Here is an 18,016-nt window from a genome sequence, read left to right as displayed (position 1 = left end):
GCAGCTTAGTGAGACCCTCAGTAACTTAGTGAGATCCTGTTTCAAAATAAAAATAAAATGGGATGGGGTGGGGTGTAGTTTTGGAAGTAGAATGTACCCGAGTTTAATCTATAGTATCCCGCAAATTTTTTTTCTCTGTATTACCTTGTTTTAGTTTTATGAGTAGTATGGGTTAGATATGTCAGATATTTTTTACATTTGCAGCTGTGAAATTTTTCAGAAAAAAAATATAAAGTGCATTTTGTACAACTTCTTTTCTTCTGAAAGCCAAAACATAATTCGAACAAATAATATTTTGAATTACAAAATCTTGCTTTGGGTAAATTTTGGTCAGCGGCTCTTGGCTTATCTGAGTCCTTTGAGTCCTTTGGTGAAGTGATATAAACTGTGAACCCTTTCCTCAGGAAAACTCACTGTGCACATGTTCACACAATGTGCAGCCAGGTTCAAGAAGGCTACCTGCACCCTGATTTCTAACCATTGTCAACCTAGGAGTCTGAAACTAGTGCAAATTAAGGAAAAAAGAGAAAAGTAAAAGAGAGTTTAAATCTTAATTTGAGATTTTCTTAAATTGTTTTTGTAGTGGACTTAGATTTTATATTGATGTCTGTATCCCATTTCTCTGGTATCTCTGGTCCTACTAAATTTGTATTTTGAAATATACGAATTATTTTAGTAAAGCAAAGGCTAGCTCTGTGGCTGGTAGTGGTGGGATCTTGGGTGGCTTCATTTTTAAACTCCCATATGTATATCTGTGCTTGAGGTTTAATTTTGAAACAATTTTCAATAATTATTTTCAACAGGAGAATCTTATATATACTGCAGATCCAGAATCTTTTGAAGTAAACACAAAAGATATGGATAGTACATTGAGTCGAGCATCTAGAGCAATAAAGAAGACTTCAAAAAAGGTGAGGTTTTTTTTTTTTTTTTTTTTTTTTTGGTGGTACTGGGGTTCCTGGAAGCCCTCCTTCCTCCGGGCTACACTCCCAGACCTATTTTATATTTTTGAAACAGGGTCTCTTACACCAGCACGGCTGGCTTCGAACCTGCGCGATCCTCCTGTCTCTGCCTCCCAAGCGCGGGGATTACAAGCGTGCGCCACCACGCCCGGCAAAAGGTGAGTTTTAATGAAATTGTTTGACTTTTTTTTTTTTTTTGGTGGTCCTGGGGTTCCTGGAAAACCCTCCTACCTCTGGGCTACACTCCCAGACCTATTTTTATACTTTTTTATTTGGAAACAGGGTCTCAAGCCAGCGCGCGGGCGGCTGCCTTCAAACCTGTGTGCTCCTCCTGTCTCCGCCTCCCAAGCGCAGGCATTGCAAGCATGCGCCACCACGCCCGGCACCTGACATTTTTAAAATGTATTTTTTTTAGCTGGGCATGTTTTGGGCATGCTTGTAATCCAAGTACTTGGGAGGCTGAGACAGGAGGACCCATGGCTTTGGCCAGCTTCCTCTACTTAGGCCCTCTGCAACTTGGTGAGATCCTATTTAAAAAATAAAGAATAAAAAATTGGTAGAATGCCCCTGGGTTCAATCTCTAGCACCCCCACTTCAGAAAAAAAAAAAAAAATCTACTTTTTCAGATCATGTTAAAATAATGTTGCCATAAGCACCAGTGTAAAGACAGCTTATAAAATATTGGTTTATTCCAGAAAATAACCTACAGAGATAATAGTTTTAGTTCAGTAACTTCTTTGTCACAATAAATATAATAACCTGCTCTCTTTCTCTCATTCTTGTCACAGTGATGCTTTGATGAATTATATTTCAGTAGAATGTAGTGTTGGTGTTTTAAATCTAGATATATATTTACTCAACTATTGCTTCAGATCTTTTTCAGCAAATGGCACATCACTGAGTCAGAAGACATAGTATCTGTTCCTGACCCTAGAAATTGTCTTAGTCTTCTCATAAGGAAGATGATTTTTCTTATTTACCTCATCAGAGTTGTTAAGGACCACATAAATAAGTTATTAATAAGGCTCTTTTAAAGTAGAAGTTGAACTTTAGGGCTCGAAGGGAAGTTTATGTCCATATAGTTTAATCTTAGATTTATACATTTAGCTTTATTTTCTTGGCCTTTGAATGGTAGGCTTTGGATCATCATTTACCATGTATGATATATAATAAACATATTAACTGGTGATTCAAAAGGTCTCCTTCACTCTACATATAAAGAAATTATGGTTCAGGTGCTTTTAGATTAAAGATTTTACAAGATTGTGGCAAGATCAAACAAGAACCTAGGTTTCTTGTCTCCCGGGCTAGCTTTTTTTCTTTCACCTTCTTTCTTCCTTTGGACTTCATTGCTTCTTAAAATGCAATATAGCATAATCTGCACAATACTGCATTTTCTCACTGCTTTATGCCATGAAAAATTCTACTAGATACTATTTGTAGAAAATAGTTCATTTGGCTTTATGATACATGTTTTTATTAAGCTGTATTAAATTTATCTAGGCTTAATTAATTGTAAGTCTTTTTAACTCCAGGTTACACGAGCATTTTCATTTTCCAAAACTCCAAAAAGAGCTCTACGAATGGCTCTTATGCCATCCCATAGTTCAGTGGAGGGAAGAAGTCCTTCCAGCAATGATAAACATGTACTGAGCCGTCTGTCTAGCACATCATCATTAGCCGTAAGTGGTTTTGACTTAATCTGCTAAATGACTTGCTCTTATTTGTGGCGTTGATATAGAATTTGTTAACTTTTAAAAATGGAAATATTAAATGTCTCTCTTTTTTTCTATATCTTTGAACATTTAACCTGATCTTTAATTAATGTGTAGTTTATTCTATATGAAATTTCCTGGGATTGAAATAATATTCTAAGACCTTTAAGAAACATGTTTCAGTCTGGCCTGTATTTTACTAATGTAAATACTATGGTCAATTTGTATAAGTGGGTTCCAGTAACATAGCAGAGACTGAGTTTTATTCCTTCTGCTATTTTTTTGATGAGTAGAATATAATCTCTGAAACTGAATTTTAGAAGATGATGGTTCTGAATTCATGTGCATATTTTTAAGTAGCTCTTGAACACTCTAAATGTACAACAAAATGTCAGAAGTATTAGATAAGGACATTTTGGCCATGTATCACTATCACTGAGTATAGTATCTGTACTTTGTAAACTTATTATTAAACTAAGCTGCTAAAGTTAAGAAAAGCAGAAGACAATCACTTCTTAGTTGTGTGTCCTTTAGCAAATGTTTTATTCTGTCTTGTCAGTATATTTACAGATGAGATTTAAGAGGTCAACTGTACGTACCCCATAGTGTTATTGTAAGAACACACACAAACACTCCTGTATGATGTGATTGTATGCTAAAAACATTTGGGCTAGTCTTTAAGAACTCTAGAAACTAAGTATTCAAAACTTTGCTATTTATTAGCTGCGTGATTTTAGGCAAGTTTTTAATTTCTATTTTATTGTCTGAGTCTAAAGTGTTAATGAGTTAGTATGGTATTCACAGCAGCACCTAGCACATTGTTGATATGCTAATATAACAAGTGTTTACCTTTTATATTACATAAAATTTATACATACAAGACAATTGTTATTTTTTGAAAGCTAGATATTAAGCTAGGTGCAGTGGCTCAGGCCTGTAATCCCAGTACCTGGAAAGTGAGACAAGACAATCAAAAGTTGGAGGCCATCAGCGCTAGGTAACTTGGTGAGACCCTGTTTCAAAATAAATAGAGCTGCGTTGGGGGTATAGCTCAGAGGTAGAATGCCCCTGGGTTTATCCACACACAAAAGAACTAATTATTTAAGTCTTTAGTTAACATATTGAAGAGTTGTGGGTAAATTTATGAATGTATTATACAGATTTTTGATCAAGGTTAAGCTTAAGCAGTGAGAGACAAGTTATATTTAGTTGATGAATAATTGTAGGTGAACTAATCTGATTAACTACAAATGATAAAATGCAGATAAACATTTTTTAGATCTTAAGCTTACTCAAAGTATTATTTATTTTCTGCATCTATAGTAACCATTTTAAACATTGCCTTTCAAATGGAGGTAAATGGCTTTATGGAAAGATTTTTAGGAAATTAGTTTATTGTTAATTATAGTTATATTACTTTTATAGATAAGTATCTAAAATATCTTTAAGACATTTATGTCTTCTACTCAATTGCTTGTTTCTGTTCTAACAGATTACCCATTCTGTTTCCACAAGCAATATAATTGGATTTACTAAGCATGTTTATGTTCAGCACTCAAACTCTACTGGTGGGCGCTCTCACTACTCCCGGTTTCGATCTGTCTATCATTCTGCCTCCCGAGCTAGTTTTTCAAAGATACTAGAAGGAAGTACTGGTTTTTCAAATTTCAAAAAAAGTTCTATTCAAGTCATCTTTGACATTTGTGAAGAATTAGGAGATATGCCAAGCAGTAATGGAAACAAGCCTCCTGCAGTTTAATGTGAGCTTATTAGCTATTTGAAATTTGTACTTGTAAAACAAACAAAAAGTATTCTTTCTCCACTGATTCACTTAATTTGGTCAGTTGGGCTATTTGAATTCTTAATTCACAACTTTATTTACAGCTTTGAATTCATAAGAGTTTAGGTCTAATAGTGTTTGGGTTCTTTTTAACATATTGCCAAATAAAAATATTTTACATGGCAATTAATAGGTCCAGAAAATTTAAGAACCATTAGAAATTGTATTTAGAAAAAATTATTATTTAAAGAAATTATTAAGAAATGTAGACTTATATTCCAAATCTTGTTCTTAATCTGAAATGTATAGCATTCATATGAAATGTAAAATTTTATAATATGGCAATTCATAAAAGTTCCACCTGAGGAAAAATGTAAGCCTATTATTTGTAAATCATTGCTTTGTGTCACTTGAATAGTGATCATTTACCAATGTGATTTTTTTAAACAATTCATTTTACTACCTTGTTGCTAAGGCTCTAGGTTTAGTTATAGTTAGCTATTTATATATGTTAACATAAAATAGGAACTATAGAATATTTTGACAAATACTGACTCAGAGTTGTTTATATTCTTATGCTTGTTTCTTTGTTAAACATTATTTTTTTTCTTTTTTGCTGGTCTGGGGATGCTTTGACCTCTGAAACAATGTTTAGATAGCTAGCTATTTAGTAACCACTGTTATCCAGAAGCAATGCTGTTTTGCTTAATTTTTATATGGAGCAAATTATATGTATAATTTAGGTATATAAATGTATAATTTATTGTTAATTTTATATAGTTAATTAACATTTGTGTATTTATGCCATAGGATTTATTAATAATCATTTAATACATTCTTTGGAAGTGTATGCCTTTCATTTTAGAAAATTTTTTTTCGTGAAGTGATTTCACCCATCTGTATGAATTTAGAACAAGCCAGTAGTGTTTATCTTTTTTTCTCAAGCTTATTTACCAATTTATAACTTTTTTTTTATAACCTGCAACACTAAGCCATTGATAGTTCACAGAAGAAAGGGATCACTAGTAGCAGTAAACCAACATTTTTTCAGTTGAGTTAATATCTAGTTAACTATTTTACTCATTTTGTTTTTGTTTCAGAATGCCAAAATAGTTTAGTCATGTTTTATCCCCTAGTTTCCTAAGCTCCTAATTTTAAATTATTTTATTTAAAGAGATTAGAATTGTCAGATATCTTTTAATTAATTGCTATAGTAATTTGTAAAATTTAAAAATGATAGGTATCATACTGAACTATATGCTATGGTTTTTTAAGAAAAATTGAAACTATAAAATCTTTGTTTTATCTCTACAGGGTATCCCATCTCCATCACTTGTCAGCCTTCCTTCATTCTTTGAAAGGAGAAGTCATACTTTAAGTAGATCTACAACTCATTTAATATGAAGATTTTAAAATCTTAAATTATAAAAATATATAAACTATTATTCAAATAAAAAACTGACTCATATGGTACTTGTAGTTAGCACTTAGTGAAAGCTGGAAAGAAGACAGGTAACACTAAACTATGCCTTTTGATATTCTTCTTGAAAAACTAAGGCTTAGCTCCTGTATTTTTCAAGTTAACTCATGTAAATTATATTGATTTTAATGTAATTTATCATATTGCTCATATCTCTCATATGACTACCAATAATTTAAGTTATTCAAGTTATTGGTAGTTTTGTAACCCTGATACAATAAATAAATTTTATTGGTAGGTGCCAGATACTACTGTGAATATATTGATATATTATTTGAATTTGCAGAGATTAAATGATAATACAATACTTACAAAAATTTGCATATATTCCGGATTAAATGCAGCTTTGCTTCACATGCACTGACATATATAACTGCTCTCTTTGCAGTTAATATTTTATAATATTTTCAAGATCTAGTGTGTGGATTTTGAAAGATCTGTCTTTATTAATGATTATAACATATATAGAAGGTTTCAAGAATTTTTGCAAATTGATAAAAGGACAAAAGGATTTAAAAACTTTGTATATTTTGCAGAAACAAGATATTAGTATATGTAAACTTAGCTATTTCAGAGGCAATATATTTTTGGTAATTTTAGGCATTAGCAAATCTTGTCTTAGTTTGATACTGTATTGAATTTTATTTCAAAGGATAAGACCATGGAAAAATTGTGAGTTAAAGATTTATACTCTTATGAAATCTAAAGTTGCCATCAGTTTTACTAGAGTGCTATAAAGTACTTAGATACGTGTGGTCAATTTTTTATTGTGGTCTTACAATTAAATGTAAAGTTGGAAATGTCCTTTTGTAAAATATTTTCTGGTATTATCTTTCACAGTAGTATTTTTTTATAGACTAAAAAATAATCAAGTTCCTTATGAATAAGTACATTTTTATTTCCTACTTGTTTAGGGAGTACTGAAAAACGTTGATGGCTACTTAACAATTTTCAATTACCTACTTTTATAGTTTAACTGGCTAGATTTTTTTCCTATGCCATGTATGTGCCACTTTCGAGATTAGTAAATACCCTTTCTGCTGTATTTTAAAAGTAGCTATATTAGTAAGAACTTTGTAAATAAATAACTTGAAACCCAACTATTTTTATGTCGTTTCTTAATTCTTTTAAGCACATATTCATAGATATGAATGCTTCATCACCTCTGCTCTCTTTTGTGCTTGCTTATTTATTTTAATCCTTCCATTAATGCTTTAGAGCATTTTGTTTACTGGACCATCTCAGGGATAGTTTTTAATCTGGAATGAAAATAGTAAATCTTATATATTATATAAAATGTTTTGTTTATGTAGAGGTGTGACCCCCCCCCCAAAAGGGGGTTTCTCAGAGATAAGAATGACAAGATAAGGTACAAAGTTGGAAAAGTATGTACATATAAGGTCAACAAAGTAGCAGGTAATTTTTAAAAATGTATTTATTTATTTATTTATTTATTTATTTATTTATTTATTTATTTATTTTGGTGGTACTGGGGTTCCTGGAAGCCCTTCTACCTCCGGGCTACACTCCCAGACCTATTTTATACTTTTTTGGGGGTTTTTTGAAACAGGGTCTCCTAAGCCAGCGCGGCTTAGGAGACCCTGTGCAATACTCCTGTCTCTGCCTCCTAAGCGCAGGGATTACAAGCGTGGGGATTATAAGCGTGCGCCACCATGCCCAGCTTTTTTTTTTTTAACTTTAAACAAATGCTTCTGAAAAGCCAGGCCTGGTGGCACACACTTGTAATCCTAGCATTTAGGAGCCTGAGACAGGATAATCATGGTTCGTGGACAGCCTCAGCTACTTAGTGAGGCCCTTTGCAGCTCTATGAGACCTTGTTTCAAAATAAAGAATAAAAAATAGGGCTGGGGGTATAGCTCAAAGGTAGAATGTCCCTGGATTCCATCCCCAATACTGGGGGAGGGGGTTGCTTCTGAGCTTGACATGTTGGTGCATATCTGTAATCCCAGTATTTGGGAGGTTGAGGCAGGAGGACTACAGATTCAAAGCCAGCCTCTGCAACTTAGCAAGATCCTTATTCTAAGTAAAAAATAAAATAGAGCTGGAGTAGTTCAGGGGTATTCAATTCCCAGTACACCAAAAAGAAAAAAAAATAAAGAAATGCTTCTGATTATCATTAAATATGCTCTGGGTTTTTATTTTATTATTATCAGAAGATAGTTTGCATGTAGACCTTCTACACATGTTAATTGTGCTTGGCTATTAAATATATTCAACTGTTTCTTTTCTATTAAGAAAACCATATATATGCTTAATTTATTATAAGAACCTTTTGAATTGACTTAAGGCTTTTACTACATCAGATAATATTCTTCTGAGAACACAAGAGTAGTTCATTGTCAGAAAATGTATCAAATCCCAGTACATGGTGGCTGAGACAGGAGGATCACATGTTCATAGCCAGCCTAAGCAACTTACTGAGGCCCTCGGCAACTTAGACTGTGTCTCAAAATAAAAAAAATAGGGCTCAGAGGGAGAAAGCCTCTGGGTTTGTTTCCCAGTATCCCCCTCACACACAAAAAAAGAAAAAATATATCGATTTGACATATGACAGTTTAATAGCATGTGCTTTATCTAAATTCTAAAAGGTCAGGTAAGAAAACTCACCCCCTGTTGTTTTCAACCCAGAATGCAATTTATTGGGGATGACTTACTAACAGAAGCAGGATCCTGAGTGTCAGCAAGACTAGTTGGATCCCAATAGTTGGGAGGTGAGAAAGGGTTTTCCTTGCTCTTAATAAAATTCTAAGGACTTGACAGCAGTTAGACTAAGAAACTATTTAGAATGTGTAGGCTAGCCAGGTGTGGTGGCACATGCTTGTAATCTCAATACTTGGAAGGTTGAGACAGGAGAATCGAGGTTCAAAGCCAGGCTCAGCAACTTAGAAATGCCCTGTTTCCAAATTAAAGAATAGGGTTTGGAGTGTGGCTCAGAGGTAGAACACCCTGGGTTCCATCCCCAGTATCACCCCCCCCCAAAAAAAAAGTGTATCCTAACAGAAATATTAAGCATTTATTTATGAAATATAACTAAAATAATTTTAAGATTTGGAGACCCAGGTAAGGCAAGAGATATCCTTAATAAAAGGATGGGGCGGCCCTGTGATTGTGGAGGGCGTACCTTCCCAGTACTCCCAGTGGATGGACAGGCTATCCAGAGTAATCCATTTTACAAGCCACCTTTAGACTCCCTTGCAAATGTAGTGTTAAAAAACTGAAAAGAATTAGACTTGTTAATGGCCAAAAAGGGAGGTATATACTTGTTTTTACAGGAAAAATACTGTTTTTATGCCAATAAATCGGGCTTAGTCCAGGACAAGATAAAGCAACCCCAAGAAGACCTTGAAAAATGCCGACAAGATCTATAAGACAACCCATTATGGACAAGCTTCAATGGGCTTTTGCCTTATTTTTTCCCTCTTTTGGGCCCCCTTGTGTCGCAAACCAGCTCAGTCTAATTGGGGCGCGAGTCCACTCGCGGTCGAGAATCTCAGCAAAGATGGGGAAGGATTAGAGTGAAATACTGCAGCCTCTTATCTGCAGCAATTCTTTCCCTTCTAGGAACTAAGAGTTCCTAGTGACGGCGCTCTCTAGAAAGAATCTGATATGGACAAAGGCTTCTTGAGCCAATGACAATTTATTACAGGAACCCAGAAAAATTTATAACCTTCACCAGTGAGATTAATAATAGGAGAAAAAAGAAAAGGGGCGTAATCACAGCAAAACAATAGTGAATTACATGCAAACAAAGTAAATGACTAGTCCAGCATTTAGGAGATTAACTCCGGATCTTTCTTCCGATATTGCAGCAGAGCAGGTCCAAAGGGTAACTTCCAGAGGAAATACAGGCACGCCCAAGGCCCAGGGCTTGGAGAATACGCCTTCTCATGGAATCTTCTTTTGCTTTCTTTTTTGAAGTTTCCATCTATAACCATATGACAAGCATGGGGAGATATGGCGGTCCAGGGAGATGCGATGGGAGTCTCTAAGATCTCATCTGCCTTGCCTTCTGAAGTCTGAAAGCTTACAAAAACTCACAACACAGCTTGGCAAATAAAACACCACAAACAACACCATGAAGTTCTTGGATTTAGTTGTCAGATGTATTTCCTTAACTGCTGAACACTCTTTTTTAGACAACAAGCCTATTAAAAGCCTATTCATCTTTAATAATCCATTTCCTTGTCACAAAACCTCTGCAACCTGCTTCTAACTTTCTAGTTCCTTTCTTTCCCAGTTGGGACGTTCTTATGATAAGCTCTTCTTCATGCAAAAATGCTTTTCTTACTCTTACGGTATTTCCTTTCCTTCATACATATATATTTAGAACATCTGTCCTTTATTTTGTCATATTCATTTCTTTCTTTTTTTTTTTTTTTTTTTTTTTGGTGGTACTGGGGTTCCTGGAAGCCCTTCTTCCTCTGGGCTACACTCCCAGACCTATTTTATTTTTTTGAAACAGGGTCTCTTACGCCAGCACGGCTGGCTTCGAACCTGCGCGATCCTCCTGTCTCCGCCTCCCAAGCGCGGGGATTACAAGCGTGCACCACCACGCCCGGCTGTCATATTCATTTCTAACCATGCGGCCAGTCTCTCTGTCTCGGGGAATGCTCATACTGGGCGTAAAAGTCAACAATCTTCCTTCGGCTCTATTGTATTTGGGCAACTAAGTTGTTCATCAACTAAATTGCTTTGAAGTCACACACAAAGTTTTATCTTCTCTGTCTCTAGGCAGGATCTCAAGGGTAAACAGTTACCTTAAACTGAGCTACCGGTTACCGGAGTTAATGGCTTAAGTTAGTGATAGGAATGAGGGTCGGAGACCATTTGTGATTGCTGCAGCTGGAATGCTTATCACAGCATCTGAGTTCTGGCCAGTTTTTTCATTACTATTGAGCAAAGCCAAGGGCATTTAGACAAATTATTAGAGAATTTATTTCCACGGACTCAATTTCTTTCATAGTCCTGATCTCACATCACTGGAGCAATTCGTGTAGAGAGTTAAAAGGAATCATTACCAAGAAAATAATAGTCATGAAGGGTATCTAAAAGTGGGGGGTACTTTGGCCAGAGATGACACCCCCTTCTCAGGGCTTGTTGCCGATTGGCTATGTGGAGTGGGGTCTCAACACATAGATGCCGAGGCAGTAGGCAGTCTTGGCACCCTTGTGTCTCTACTGATTGTTTGTACCCTGGGCCCCTGTATCCTCAATAGATTAGTTCAGTTTATACAATAACGGCTAGAGGCAGTTAAAATACATCAAGTAGAGATCAATATCAAAAGCTTACTGAGAGAGCCCAATCAGTATGACTGGCGTTCTGATTATGGACATCCCTCCTCTGCTCCCCATGTACCCAATGACAGGTAAGATCCTCAGAGGAGGACAACCTAAGACGGCGGCTGAGGTGGCTTATGAGCGGCTATCAAGCATGAGTACCCAATGACGGGTAAGATCCTCAAAAGAGGACAACCTAAGACATGGACCATGCATTTTGCCCTCATATATAAAAAGGAAGGGGGAGACCTCCTATCTACTTCATTTATAAGGACACCATGACCAACTACAGGACTGTGAGCCAGACTTTTATGTTGTTGTTCATTGATTGGAAACAATTTGTTCTTGATTTTTTAAAATTTGTAACTATTTAGTTGACAAAGATTAAATATATTCAGGGTATACAATGTGACTTATACCCATTTATGTTGTGTAGTGATTTCCACAGTCAAATTCATCAGCATATTCCTTGCCACCCATGCTGCATTTTAGATTCCCAGAGCTTGTTCATCTTATAACTGAAAGTTTGTACCATTTGACCTTCTCACTGACTCTACATCCAACCCCTGAAAATCATTGTTCTATGAATTCAGTTCTTAGATTATACATATAAGGGAAATAAGTATTCATCTTTGGGGTCTAGCTTATTTCACATAGCATTATATCCCCCTAGTTCATCCATGTTGTTACAAATGGTATGATTTTCTTTTTGCTTAATGCTGAATAATATTCCATTGTATATGTGCTACAGTTTTGTTATATTCATCTGTTGATGGGCACTTAAATTGTTTCCATATCTCAGCTACTGTGACTGCAGTAGTAAACATGGGAATACAGATAACTGAAAGATACTAATTTAATTCCTGTGATTATATGCCCAGGGGTGAGATTTCTGCATTGTATAGTAGTTAGTCCTACTTTTAATTTCTTGAAGAAGTCCCATGCTGTTTTTCATAAGGACTATATGGGTTTTCATTCCCACCAACAGTGTACAAGGGTTCCCTTTTCACTATACCCTTGCCAGCACCCCTCCCCGCCTTTCTCTCTTATAATAGCCATTGTGGTAAGCATGAGGGGGATATCTTATTAGGGTTTTGAGATGCATTGCTTGAGTCACACTTTTATGATTGCTGCTTTGACTTTGCTGTTCATTATAATAAAATGCCTACCTTTCAGCTTTGGCAGTTAAGTTTTGGCACTTGGCCCCTAAGATCCAATTATTCCTATAGCATTTAAAATTTTCAACTCAGTGACTATGATTCCCACTCTAATGTCTGGCTTACAGAGAACAGAGATCACAGCACTCTTTAAAGATCTTAATAAACTTTTTTTCAAAGTATTGATGAAATGTGTATCTCTTGAGCCTTCCCAGTGTGGCAAGATCACAAATGGAAATGCTCTCAAAGATTCTAATATCCCTAAGTCTCAGTCCCTTTCTCTATCTTAATCCATGAAGTTAAGGCATTTTCTGTTCACTCTTGGTGGTCTATAATGTTTCAGCCAAACAGCCAAACTAGTAGAATGCTTTTCTTAATTCTTTGAACTATAACATTAAACTCAGAATCTCTCCTTGGTGAGCTCAGGTCAATAAATTGGGGCTGATTCAACTTTATGCTTCTTCACCATTATCCCAAATCCTTATCCATTTCCACATTTTATGGTTTGGAAGATGATGTTATGGTTTGGGGGTGAGGGGGTTACGGTTACTGTTTGGGAGTGACTGTCCCCCAGGGATCTTTGTTAGACCCCTGGGAATAATTTCCCAATAAAATCACAAAACCCACAAAAACAGAAAAAGAGAAAAAGGCATGGGTTCTTGTCCTGAGAGTATGCAATAGCCCAGACTCATGCTGAAGATTTAAAGAAGTGTATTAAAAAGATAGAAATACAGCCTCATGTAAGGTAACATGAGGGTTGGTTTGAATGAATTCACCAAAATACAAAGTACAGAACAGACATTTTATACACATGACCTCCATCTTGTTTATGTAATTCTGACCCTGTAAGGTACCTCCGCTTACTTTCCCTCCAAGGTGTACTTTCCCACCTAGGTGTTTCTTTTCATGAAGGTCATGATGGAAGGTTGACTCCCTCCTCCCATCCTAGCTACATTATACAATTATTATGTAAACCTGTCTTTAGAATGAGGATGAGGAAGTCCTAGTTCCCCTCTCCTATGGACTTGCTAATTACCTTTAGCTAGGTTTATTTACATTGGAATAGTTGCCTGCTTTTTTGGCAGAAACCAAGTCCTTTCACCAATTTTTAAAATATAATAATCAGAGCTTTCTCAAATCTTCCTAGGCCATTCCCAATACTGGCACACCACATGTGCTCCCCAGACTTCTGCTTGTAATAATTAAAAAACTCAAGTTAATACTTTGGAATGTAGCACACCTCCTGCTGGGTTATACATTGTACCTCACCTTTAGGGTCCTTTGGGACTTGAGCCTAGTGAGAGATCTTTAAGCAGGAAGGGGATGGGTACTGATAAGGACCAACCTTATCTTGTAGGGGAACCACCTTGGGGGAGAGCCATTACCATTTATTTTGGCAATGCAGGATTAATTCCTTGGAGGGAGGTAGAGAGGTGGGGCGATGGAGAAGCCACTTTTGCTGGAGCAAGGAGGCCAGCTCCATTGAATTATCAAAGTAGACATCAGAATTTAGGGACTCAGTTGTACTAGTTATTAGGACATGGCCTAAAAATATTCAAAAAAGAAGTTTTGGTACTAATATATATCAAAAATTGGTTTATCAAAAAGTGGAGTTCAAATCTGTAAAAAAAGCAGTAAGGGCCTGGTTACTGCCAGGCACTCAGGTAGCTCTTATAATGCAAAATACTCTCACTAAAAGTAATTAGCAAGTGGATAGTTCTTCACATTCTAAAAACAGGTTTACATAATAAATGGCATCTAGCAAAAGCTTAAGAATTCCCCAAAAGTGTGGGAGGAGGGTACTGACCTCTGTTAAAGGGGAGCAATAACGTGGTACCACCACCACTGTGGCCCCTGACCTTGTGAATCATTCTCTTCCTAACAAGGAAATCTAGAACAAAAGGTCTGCCCTGGAGAAAGGGAGGGTCTAGTTGGGTCAGAGATTATTGGTACAAAATGCTCTGGATCCTGAAGCCTCCAGTGATTTCTTTTTGAGCCGCCTCCCTATACTATCCCAGGATAGTATAAGGGCTGTACACTAACTTCTATATTTCTATCTTTGTAATAATAAACTCATTTAAGTTATCAGCAAGAGTTAGGACTAGTGTTTTATCTATTCTAGTTCAGAACAAGAACCTGCAGCTACGGGAACAGTTTCTGGGAGCCTAAAAAGTCCCCAGGAACAACCCCCAAACCATAACATCAGTGTCCCCAGCTTCAGGGTCTTTCTACCTGTCCCCTCCCACCACCAATTTACAGGATTCATTCTTTCATAGTCCTTGCCCTCACACTAGCAGCAGAAACTCAGTGTGGCTGCGAGTTAACTCACACACAGTCACAGGCAAGGTCTTGTGTTCTATTGTCAGCATTTTATTCCTACTGTTTTAGGAGATCAGGCACACCAGGAGCCCTCAGACAATTTTTGGAGTACTTGACCTATGAATTTTTTTTTTTTTTTTTTTTTTTTTTTTTTTTTTTTTGCGGGTCTGGGGATGGAACCCAGGGGCATTTGACTTCCGAGCTACATCCCCTGCCCTATTTTTTATTCTTTATTTTGAAACCGGTTGCAGAGGGCCTCACTAAGTAGATGAGGCTGTCCACGAACCGTGATCCTCCAGGTCTCAGCCTCAAATGCTGGGATTACAAGCATGCGCCACCATGCCCGGCTTCACCTATGAATTTGAATCCCAGAGCTCATCCTTTTCTTTTGTCACTTTGTCCAGTAACATTAGGAATAGCCAACCAATATCATATTTCCTAGTTTTCCAAATGTTCAAAAGCATTACCTTTTTTTTTTTTTTTTTTTTTTTTTTGCGGTACTGAGGATGGAAGCCAGGGGCATTCTACCTCTGAGCGATACCACCAGCCCTATTTTTTATTCTTTATTTTGAAACAGGGTCTCACTGAGTTGTAAAGAGCCTCACTAAGTAGCTGCGGCTGTCCTCCAATGGCGATCCTTCAGTCTCAGCCTCCCAAATGCTGGGAATACAAGTGTGTGCCACCACACCCGGCTTCAAAAGCATTTCTTTTGAATATTTAGTCAATTAGTCACTTTGCTCCTTTCTTCTTATAAGTGGATTATTGGGAGTATACAATAAATATATTTTGCCTACCCTGTAAAAAATTTTAGGTATTGTTTTTACTATTAGAGACTGAGTCAGTAGTGTCTTTTAAATTCACTAAGATCAGAGGGCCAGTTTCAAAAATCCTAGAGCCAATTTAGGAAACTCATCCTTAGCTGGGTGTGATGGCACAGGCCTGTAATCCCAGAGCTCAGGAGGAGGCAGAGACAGGAGGATCACACAGGCTCAAAGCCAGCCTCAGCTACTTAGTGAGGCTCTCAGCAACTTAGTGAGACCCTGTTTCCATATAAAGTATAAAATAGGTCTGGGAGTATAGCTCAGAGGTAGAAAAGCCCCTGGGTTCCACCCCAGTACTACAAAATAATAATAATAATAATAATAATAATAATAATAATAAACCTCATTTTTAAAATTTTCTCTTTAGAACCACTTTTGGTACTAAAATCTTAGTCCAGACTGCTTTAGAAAAACAGAACCAAACTGGGTGTGGTGGTGCATGCTTGTAATCCCAGGGTTCAGGAGGATTGCAGTTCAAGGACAGTCTCAGCTACTTAGGGAGGTCCTTTGCAATTCAGTGAGACCCTGTTTCAAAATAAGGAATAAAAAATAGAATTGGGGTATAGCTCAGAGGTAAACTATCTCTAAGTTCCATCCCCAGTACCGCAAAAAACTAAAAGAGCCAATATTCTATATAGTTTATATTATGGTTTTGAGAGAAGATGTTACAGTTTGGGAAACTGTCCCCAGGGACCTTTGTTAGACCCCTGGGAATAATTCCCCCCCAAAACACAAAAAACTGCAGGTTCTTATCCTGAGCTAAGTATGCAATAGCCCAGACTCTTGCTGAAGATCTAAAGAAGTTTATTAAAAAGATAGAAATACAGAAGATAGTTACAGCCTCATGTTACCCAAGAGTTACATGAGGGGGTGCTTTGAACAAAATCACTGAAGTACAACACAGAACAGACTTTTTATACACATGCCCTCCATCTTGTTTCACATAATTCTGATGTAGTAAAAACTCCCTGTAAAGCTCCTCCCCTTAGTTGCCAAGGTGTCTCCTTTCATGAAGGCCACGCCCTCCTCCCATCCTAGCTAGATTATCCAATTATTATATAAACCTCTCTTTAGAACAAGGACGAGGAAGTCCTAGTTCCCCTCTCCTATAGACTTGCTAATTACCTTTAGCTAGGTTAATTTAAGTTTCAATAGCTGTTTGCTTCCTGACCAAAACCAAGCCTTTCCCCAGGTTTGCCACTTTTATACAATTATTTTTGAAATATATTTATTAATAATCAGAGCTTTCTCAAAACATCCTAGGCCATTCCCAATACTGGTACAGTATATATATAGTTTTATGTAATATAGATAGGTGGATAAATTTAATATAGGAATTGATTCACATAATTATGGAGGCCAGCTGTCTTCAAGAATAAGAAAAGCCAGTGTTATAATTTAGTCCAAGTCTGAAGGTCTGGGAACCAGGGGACCTATGGTATACAGACTAGTCTCAGTCCAAGGGCAAGAAGGATATCCTGGCTCAAACACTGCAAATTCATTTTTTCCTGGTTGTTCTTTGTTTGTTCTTTTAGGACCTTTAGTGGATTGGATGATGCCTTCCCAAATTGGCAAGGGCAAATATTCTTAATCTACTGATTCAAGTACCAGTCTCTTCCAGAAATATCTTTACAGATATACTCTAAGGTAATGTTTTGCCAGCTACTTAGGCATCCCTTAACCCAGTGAAGTTGGCACGCAAAATTAATCGCCACATTGATATTCCAAGGCTCTTAGCAAATGGTTGTCCAGACACACTCTTGGTTTTCTTTCCATAGCACACTTTCCTGACAACAAATTCCCTAAATTTAGCACCTATTGCAATCTGAGTAAGTTGAGAATTTTCCAAGTCATTAAATTCTAATTCCTTTTGCTTAACAGCTTCTTCTCAAATCTGCATCTTTCACTCACATTTTTACTTTAAAGCAGCAGGAATTAAAAACAGGCTGAACTTTTGCTTGGAAATTTCATCAAATAGCCAAATTAATCATATACATTTTCCCCCTCCCCACATACATACATATAACTTTAGGATAAAATTCCACCAAGTTTCCTGCCACTATATATAAGTTTCCCCTTCATAATTTCCAATAACATTCCTCATTTTCTTCTCAGACTTTCCAGCACACACTGAACATGCATTATTTCTATCAAGTCTTTCGTTTTTCTTTTCTTCCTGGTACTGGGGATTGAACCCAGTGGAAGTCTGCCTTGCTGAGGTGGTTCTTCAACTTTCGATCCTCCAATTGTTTTTGATAATTTAGATATTCTTGTAAGATAAAACAAGTCTTTTCTACCATAATCCTCACTTCCTTTTGAATTCCTATGGGTAGCGTCTTTAACAACCATATATCTAACAATAATTTATTTAAGACAGTCTAACATTTTTCTTTCAGGTGTGTATGTGTGTGTGTGTGTGTATGAGAGAGATACTGGCAATTAATCCCAGGGGTGATCTGATACTGAGCTACATCCCCAACCCTTT

The 18,016-nt window shown here is 36.6% G+C and overlaps 1 protein-coding gene across 1 annotated transcript in view; it reads left to right on the top strand.

Moving 5' to 3' along the window:
- The window catches only part of ECT2 (epithelial cell transforming 2), a gene marked incomplete at both ends in the record, with an annotated part of 61,078 nt that extends 56,686 nt beyond the window's left edge, over positions 1-4,392 (top strand). Inside the window, 4 exon segments of the mRNA XM_080696883.1 lie at positions 804-911; positions 2,498-2,644; positions 4,170-4,346; positions 4,348-4,392. Of these exon segments, the coding sequence (XP_080553009.1) occupies positions 804-911; positions 2,498-2,644; positions 4,170-4,346; positions 4,348-4,392 (477 nt within the window).
- Positions 4,393-18,016: the final 13,624 nt, after the last annotated feature.

Source organism: Muscardinus avellanarius (genome assembly GCF_963383645.1).
Source record: "Muscardinus avellanarius genome assembly, chromosome: 5".
Classification (NCBI taxonomy): Eukaryota; Metazoa; Chordata; class Mammalia; order Rodentia; family Gliridae; genus Muscardinus; species Muscardinus avellanarius.
The sequence above is the reverse complement of the archived record's forward strand: the minus strand, read 5'-3'. Positions and strand labels throughout refer to the sequence as shown.